At 50.5% G+C, this 8,796-nt stretch overlaps 1 protein-coding gene across 1 annotated transcript in view; it reads right to left on the reverse strand.

Annotated features, from left to right (window-relative positions):
- Nucleotides 1-6,132: 6,132 nt before the first annotated feature.
- LOC129848551 (cilia- and flagella-associated protein 47-like) overlaps nucleotides 6,133-8,796 on the reverse strand; it is a gene marked incomplete at its 3' end in the record, with an annotated part of 35,247 nt that continues 32,583 nt past the window's right edge. Inside the window, exons 31-34 of the mRNA XM_055915716.1 lie at nucleotides 8,030-8,251; nucleotides 7,526-7,703; nucleotides 7,004-7,214; nucleotides 6,133-6,230 (exon numbers count right to left, since the gene is read on the reverse strand). Coding sequence (XP_055771691.1) covers nucleotides 6,133-6,230; nucleotides 7,004-7,214; nucleotides 7,526-7,703; nucleotides 8,030-8,251 — 709 coding nt within the window. The remainder of the gene's footprint in view (nucleotides 6,231-7,003; nucleotides 7,215-7,525; nucleotides 7,704-8,029; nucleotides 8,252-8,796) is intronic.

Raw genomic sequence — 8,796 nt, forward strand, 5'->3', positions numbered from 1 at the left:
AGCCTCCACATTGACTCTGTACCGGTACCCCCTGTATATAGCCTCCACATTGACTCTGTACCGGTACCCCCTGTATATAGCCTCCACATTGACTCTGTACCGGTACCCTCTGTATATAGCCTCCACATTGACTCTGTACCGGTACCCTCTGTATATAGCCTCCACATTGACTCTGTACCGGTACCCCCTGTATATAGCCTCCACATTGACTCTGTACCGGTACCCTCTGTATATAGCCTCCACATTGACTCTGTACCGGTACCCCCTGTATATAGCCTCCACATTGACTCTGTACCGGTACCCCCTGTATATAGCCTCCACATTGACTCTGTACCGGTACCCCCTGTATATAGCCTCCACATTGACTCTGTACCGGTACCCTCTGTATATAGCCTCCACATTGACTCTGTACCGGTACCCCCTGTATATAGCCTCCACATTGACTCTGTACCGGTACCCCCTGTATATAGCCTCCACATTGACTCTGTACCGGTACCCTCTGTATATAGCCTCCACACTGACTCTGTACCGGTACCCCCTGTATATAGCCTCCACATTGACTCTGTACCGGTACCCTCTGTATATAGCCTCCACATTGACTCTGTACCGGTACCCCCTGTATATAGCCTCCACATTGACTCTGTACCGGTACCCCCTGTATATAGCCTCCACATTGACTCTGTACCGGTACCCCCTGTATATAGCCTCCACATTGACTCTGTACCGGTACCCCCTGTATATAGCCTCCACATTGACTCTGTACCGGTACCCTCTGTATATAGCCTCCACATTGACTCTGTACCGGTACCCTCTGTATATAGCCTCCACATTGACTCTGTACCGGTACCACCTGTATATAGCCTCCACATTGACTCTGTACCGGTACCCTCTGTATATAGCCTCCACATTGACTCTGTACCGGTACCCCCTGTATATAGCCTCCACATTGACTCTGTACCGGTACCCCCTGTATATAGCCTCCACATTGACTCTGTACCGGTACCCTCTGTATATAGCCTCCACATTGACTCTGTACCGGTACCCCCTGTATATAGCCTCCACATTGACTCTGTACCGGTACCCCCTGTATATAGCCTCCACATTGACTCTGTACTGGTACCCCCTGTATATAGCCTCCACATTGACTCTGTACCGGTACCCTCTGTATATAGCCTCCACATTGACTCTGTACCGGTACCCCCTGTATATAGCCTCCACATTGACTCTGTACCGGTACCCCCTGTATATAGCCTCCACATTGACTCTGTACCGGTACCCCCTGTATATAGCCTCCACATTGACTCTGTACTGGTACCCTCTGTATATAGCCTCCACATTGACTCTGTACTGGTACCCCCTGTATATAGCCTCCACATTGACTCTGTACCGGTACCCCCTGTATATAGCCTCCACATTGACTCTGTACCGGTACCCCCTGTATATAGCCTCCACATTGACTCTGTACTGGTACCCCCTGTATATAGCCTCCACATTGACTCTGTACCGGTACCCCCTGTATATAGCCTCCACATTGACTCTGTACTGGTACCCTCTGAATATAGCCTCCACATTGACTCTGTACCGGTACCCCCTGTATATAGCCTCCACATTGACTCTGTACCGGTACCCCCTGTATATAGCCTCCACATTGACTCTGTACCGGTACCCCCTGTATATAGCCTCCACATTGACTCTGTACCGGTACCCCCTGTATATAGCCTCCACATTGACTCTGTACTGGTACCCCCTGTATATAGCCTCCACATTGACTCTGTACCGGTACCCCCTGTATATAGCCTCCACATTGACTCTGTACCGGTACCCCTGTATATAGCCTCCACATTGACTCTGTACTGGTACCCCCTGTATATAGCCTCCACATTGACTCTGTACCGGTACCCCCTGTATATAGCCTCCACATTGACTCTGTACTGGTACCCCCTGTATATAGCCTCCACATTGACTCTGTACCGGTACCCCCTGTATATAGCCTCCACATTGACTCTGTACCGGTACCCCCTGTATATAGCCTCCACATTGACTCTGTACCGGTACCCCCTGTATATAGCCTCCACATTGACTCTGTACCGGTACCCCCTGTATATAGCCTCCACATTGACTCTGTACCGGTACCCCCTGTATATAGCCTCCACATTGACTCTGTACCGGTACCCCCTGTATATAGCCTCCACATTGACTCTGTACCGGTACCCCTGTATATAGCCTCCACATTGACTCTGTACCGGTACCCCCTGTATATAGCCTCCACATTGACTCTGTACCGGTACCCCCTGTATATAGCCTCCACATTGACTCTGTACCGGTACCCCCTGTATATAGCCTCCACATTGACTCTGTACCGGTACCCCCTGTATATAGCCTCCACATTGACTCTGTACCGGTACCCCCTGTATATAGCCTCCACATTGACTCTGTACCGGTACCCCCTGTATATAGCCTCCACATTGACTCTGTACCGGTACCCCCTGTATATAGCCTCCACATTGACTCTGTACCGGTACCCCCTGTATATAGCCTCCACATTGACTCTGTACCGGTACCCCCTGTATATAGCCTCCACATTGACTCTGTACCGGTACCCCCTGTATATAGCCTCCACATTGACTCTGTACCGGTACCCCCTGTATATAGCCTCCACATTGACTCTGTACCGGTACCCCCTGTATATAGCCTCCACATTGACTCTGTACCGGTACCCCCTGTATATAGCCTCCACATTGACTCTGTACCGGTACCCCCTGTATATAGCCTCCACATTGACTCTGTACCGGTACCCCCTGTATATAGCCTCCACATTGACTCTGTACCGGTACCCCCTGTATATAGCCTCCACATTGACTCTGTACCGGTACCCCCTGTATATAGCCTCCACATTGACTCTGTACCGGTACCCCCTGTATATAGCCTCCACATTGACTCTGTACCGGTACCCCCTGTATATAGCCTCCACATTGACTCTGTACCGGTACCCCCTGTATATAGCCTCCACATTGACTCTGTACCGGTACCCCCTGTATATAGCCTCCACATTGACTCTGTACCGGTACCCCCTGTATATAGCCTCCACATTGACTCTGTACCGGTACCCCCTGTATATAGCCTCCACATTGACGCTGTACTGGTACCCCCTGTATATAGCCCCCACATTGACTCTGTACCGGTACCCCCTGTATATAGCCTCCACATTGACTCTGTACCGGTACCCCCTGTATATAGCCTCCACATTGACTCTGTACCGGGAACCCCCTGTATATAGCCTCCACATTGACTCTGTACCGGTACACCCTGTATATAGCCTCCACATTGACTCTGTACTGGTACCCCCTGTATATAGCCTCCACATTGACTCTGTACTGGTACCCCCTGTATATAGCCTCCACATTGACTCTGTACTGGTACCCCCTGTATATAGCCTCCACATTGAATCTGTACTGGTACCCCCTGTATATAGCCTCCACATTGACTCTGTACCGGTACCCCCTGTATATAGCCTCCACATTGACTCTGTACCGGTACCCCCTGTATATAGCCTCCACATTGACTCTGTACCGGTACCCCCTGTATATAGCCTCCACATTGACTCTGTACCGGTACCCCCTGTATATAACCTCCACATTGACTCTGTACCGGTACCCCCTGTATATAGCCTCCACACTGACTCTGTACCGGTACCCTCTGTATATAGCCTCCACATTGACGCTGTACTGGTACCCCCTGTATATAGCCTCCACATTGACTCTGTACCGGTACCCCCTGTATATAGCCTCCACATTGACGCTGTACTGGTACCCCCTGTATATAGCCTCCACATTGACTCTGTACCGGTACCCCCTGTATATAGCCTCCACACTGACTCTGTACCGGTACCCTCTGTATATAGCCTCCACATTGACGCTGTACTGGTACCCCCTGTATATAGCCTCCACATTGACTCTGTACCGGTACCCCCTGTATATAGCCTCCACACTGACTCTGTACCGGTACCCTCTGTATATAGCCTCCACATTGACGCTGTACTGGTACCCCCTGTATATAGCCTCCACATTGACTCTGTACCGGTACCCCCTGTATATAGCCTCTACATTGACGCTGTACTGGTACCCCCTGTATATAGCCTCCACATTGACTCTGTACCGGTACCCCCTGTATATAGCCTCCACATTGACTCTGTACTGGTACTCCCTGTATATAGCCTCCACATTGACTCTGTACCGGTACCCCCTGTATATAGCCTCCACATTGACTCTGTACCGGTACCCCCTGTATATAGCCTCCACATTGACTCTGTACCGGTACCCCCTGTATATAGCCTCCATATTGACTCTGTACCGGTACCCCCTGTATATAGCCTCCACATTGACTCTGTACCGGTACCCCCTGTATATAGCCTCCACATTGACTCTGTACCGGTACCTCCCTGTATATAGCCTCCACATTGACTCTGTACCGGTACACCCTGTATATAGCCTCCACATTGACTCTGTACCGGTACCCCCTGTATATAGCCTCCACATTGACTCTGTACCGGTACCCCCTGTATATAGCCTCCACATTGACTCTGTACCGGTACCCCCTGTATATAGCCTCCACATTGACTCTGTACCGGTACCCCCTGTATATAGCCTCCACATTGACTCTGTACCGTAACTCCCTGTATATAGCCTCCACATTGACTCTGTACCGGTACACCCTGTATATAGCCTCCACATTGACTCTGTACCGGTACCCCCTGTATATAGCCTCCACATTGACTCTGTACCGGTACCCCCTGTATATAGCCTCCACATTGACTCTGTACCGGTACACCCTGTATATAGCCTCCACATTGACTCTGTACTGGTACTCCCTGTATATAGCCTCCACATTGACTCTGTACCGGTACCCCCTGTATATAGCCTCCACATTGACTCTGTACCGGTACCCCCTGTATATAGCCTCCACATTGACTCTGTACCGGTACCCCTCTGTATATAGCCTCCACATTGACTCTGTACCGGTACCCCCTGTATATAGCCTCCACATTGACTCTGTACCGGTACCCCCTGTATATAGCCTCCACATTGACTCTGTACCGGTACACCCTGTATATAGCCTCCACATTGACTCTGTACCGGTACCCTCTGTATATAGCCTCCACATTGACTCTGTACCGGTACCCTCTGTATATAGCCTCCACATTGACTCTGTACCGGTACCCTCTGTATATAGCCTCCACATTGACTCTGTACCGGTACCCCCTGTATATAGCCTCCACATTGACTCTGTACCGGTACCCCCTGTATATAGCCTCCACATTGACTCTGTACCGGTACCCCCTGTATATAGCCTCCACATTGACTCTGTACCGGTACCCTCTGTATATAGCCTCCACATTGACTCTGTACCGGTACCCCCTGTATATAGCCTCCACATTGACTCTGTACCGGTACCCCCTGTATATAGCCTCCACATTGACTCTGTACCGGTACCCTCTGTATATAGCCTCCACATTGACTCTGTACCGGTACCCCCTGTATATAGCCTCCACATTGACTCTGTACCGGTACCCCCTGTATATAGCCTCCACATTGACTCTGTACCGGTACCCTCTGTATATAGCCTCCACATTGACTCTGTACCGGTACCCCCTGTATATAGCCTCCACATTGACTCTGTACCGGTACCCTCTGTATACAGCCTCCACATTGACTCTGTACCGGTACCCTCTGTATATAGCCTCCACATTGACTCTGTACCGGTACCCCCTGTATATAGCCTCCACATTGACTCTGTACCGGTACCCCCTGTATATAGCCTCCACATTGACTCTGTACCGGTACCCTCTGTATATAGCCTCCACATTGACTCTGTACCAGTACCCCCTGTATATAGCCTCCACATTGACTCTGTACCGGGTACCCTCTGTATATAGCCTCGCTTGTTATTTTACTGTCGCTGTTTAATTATTTGTTACTTTTATTTTAAATGTTTTACTTAAAACTTCTTAAAGCATTGTTGTTAAGGGCTTATAAGTAAGCATTTCACTGTAAGGTCTACCTACACCTGTTTTATTCGGTGCATGTGACAAATAATAATTGATTTGATTTGATTTTTTTTAACACAGGCCCGTACCAGGAAGGGGCAGTAGGCAGCCAGCACAGCAGCCAGAACCAGGCCGTCTGCCAGGTCCAGGTCAAAGTTCACCACCCAGCGGGCTGATGGGACGTCTCCTGGTTAAAGAGCAGAATATAGGTAACAGAAGAGTTGTGGATTTCTCTGTGGATCTGGCTCTGTCTCTATCTCTCTGTCTCTACCTCTGTCTCTACCTCTCTGTCTCTACCTCTCTGTCTCTACCTCTCTGTCTCTACCTCTCTGTCTCTATCTCTCTGTCTCTACCTCTGTCTCTACCTCTCTGTCTCTATCTCTCTGTCTCTACCTCTGTCTCTACCTCTCTGTCTCTACCTCTCTGTCTCTACCTCTCCGTCTCTACCTCTCCGTCTCTACCTCTCCGTCTCTACCTCTCCGTCTCTACCTCTCCGTCTCTACCTCTCCGTCTCTACCTCTCCGTCTCTACCTCTCCGTCTCTACCTCTCCGTCTCTACCTCTCCGTCTCTACCTCTCCGTCTCTACCTCTCCGTCTCTACCTCTCCGTCTCTACCTCTCCGTCTCTACCTCTCCGTCTCTACCTCTCCGTCTCTACCTCTCCGTCTCTACCTCTCCGTCTCTACCTCTCCGTCTCTACCTCTCCGTCTCTACCTCTCCGTCTCTACCTCTCCGTCTCTACCTCTCCGTCTCTACCTCTCCGTCTCTACCTCTCCGTCTCTACCTCTCCGTCTCTACCTCTCTGTCTCTACCTCGCTGTCTCTACCTCGCTGTCTCTACCTCTCAATCACTCTTCTATGTCTCTCTCTCAAACACTCTTCTTTGTCTTTCTCTCTCTTACTCGTTCTCTTTCATTTTTTTCTCTCTGTCTCTGTCTCTCCCTCAACCCCCTCCCCCCTACCTCCAGAGGTGAGTGGGCTCCAGACTGTAGTCCTCATGCTGTGGTAGTGCAGGTTGAGCCAGGTGAGTAGCCTCCTCTCCCAGGTGGAGTAGACGTTAGAGGCCAGGGGCTTTGGGTTGATCCTGGGGACCTGCTGCTCCATGCTGCCACTGTCACAGCTCTGGAGGCCCAGGGACAAGGGACCCTCTGTCACCCGTGGCAGGACTAGCACCTGGGGAGGAGGGGAAGACAGACAGACACAGATACATTCCTCAGACTGCTGATCAGGACACAGAGGGAGAGAGAGAGAGAGAGAGAGAGAGAGAGAGAGAGAGAGAGAGAGAGAGAGAGAGAGAGAGAGAGAGAGAGAGAGAGAGAGAGAGACAGATTAAAGAGACAGATAGAGAGAGAGACAGAGAGACAGAGAGACAGAGACAGATTAGAGAGAAAGAGAGAGAGAGAGACAGAGAGACAGAGACAGAGACAGATTAGAGAGAAAGACAGAGAGAGACAGAGAGAGATAGAAAGACTACACTCTCTTGCCTTGTAGGTCTGCAGTAGAACATCCATCCAGGCCCTTTTACTGAGGGATTCAAAGACCTTGCTGCTGTAGTCCAGCCCCCTCTGATCACACTGGGCCTGTAGAGAGCTCCAGTGGCTGAACTCCTGGGAGTCTAACAGGTACTCAGGTCTGATGTGGGACAGACAGGCTCCCTGCCTCCTGAAGATCACAACACAGTGAGTAGGCCGGTGAGCGTGTGTGCCTGCGTACAGCGGCCGGCAGAGTTGTCCGTGTCTGAGTGATTAAGTGTCTGTGTGATACCTGAGGAAGGCCAGCAGAGTTATCCCTGTCTGAGTGATTAAGTGTCTGTGTGGTACCTGAGGAAGGCCAGCAGAGTTATCCCTGTCTGAGTGATTAAGTGTCTGTGTGGTACCTGAGGAAGGCCAGCAGAGTTATCCCTGTCTGAGTGATTAAGTGTCTGTGTGGTACCTGAGGAAGGCCAGCAGAGTTATCCCTGTCTGAGTGATTAAGTGTCTGTGTGGTACCTGAGGAAGGCCAGCAGCACTGTGTTCCAGTGGAGCAGCTGCTGCACGCGCTCAGTAAGGTTGCAGGGCAGTGATTGGTTGGTGCTCACACCAGGAAGTGTCTGTCCACTCAGGTGACGCAGCATGTCGTAGATGGTCCGTGTGTCTTTACCATGACTCATAAGGTAGGAGTTCCTCCCCTCACTAGAGCTGGAGTCTACTGTCTGGACCCTACATACCACCCTGGAAGAGATAGATAGAGAGGACAGAGGAGAGAGAGAGAGGAGATAGAGGAGAGAGAGAGGGGGGGGGGAAGAGAGAGAGAGGGTGAAAGAGAGAGAGAAAGAGAGAGCGTGGTAGAGAGATGAGTTTTACCTTCTGATAGAGCATGGTAGAGAGATGAGGTTTACCTTCTGAGAGAGCGTGGTAGAGAGATGAGGTTTACCTTCTGAGAGAGTGTGGTAGAGAGATGAGGTTTACCTTCTGAGAGAGTGTGGTAGAGAGATGAGGTTTACCTTCTGAGAGAGCGTGGTAGAGAGATGAGGTTTACCTTCTGAGAGAGCGTGGTAGAGAGATGAGGTTTACCTTCTGAGAGAGTGTGGTAGAGAGATGAGGTTTACCTTCTGAGAGAGTGTGGTAGAGAGATGAGGTTTACCTTCTGAGAGAGCGTGGTAGAGAGATGAGGTTTACCTTCTGAGAGAGCGTGGTAGAGAGATGAGGTTTACCTTCTGAGAGAGTGTGGTAGAGAGATGAGGTTTAACCTTCTGAGCGGTGGTAGAGAGATGAGG

This window comes from Salvelinus fontinalis, unplaced genomic scaffold, assembly GCF_029448725.1.
Source record: "Salvelinus fontinalis isolate EN_2023a unplaced genomic scaffold, ASM2944872v1 scaffold_1060, whole genome shotgun sequence".
NCBI classification, from domain to species: domain Eukaryota; kingdom Metazoa; phylum Chordata; class Actinopteri; order Salmoniformes; family Salmonidae; genus Salvelinus; species Salvelinus fontinalis.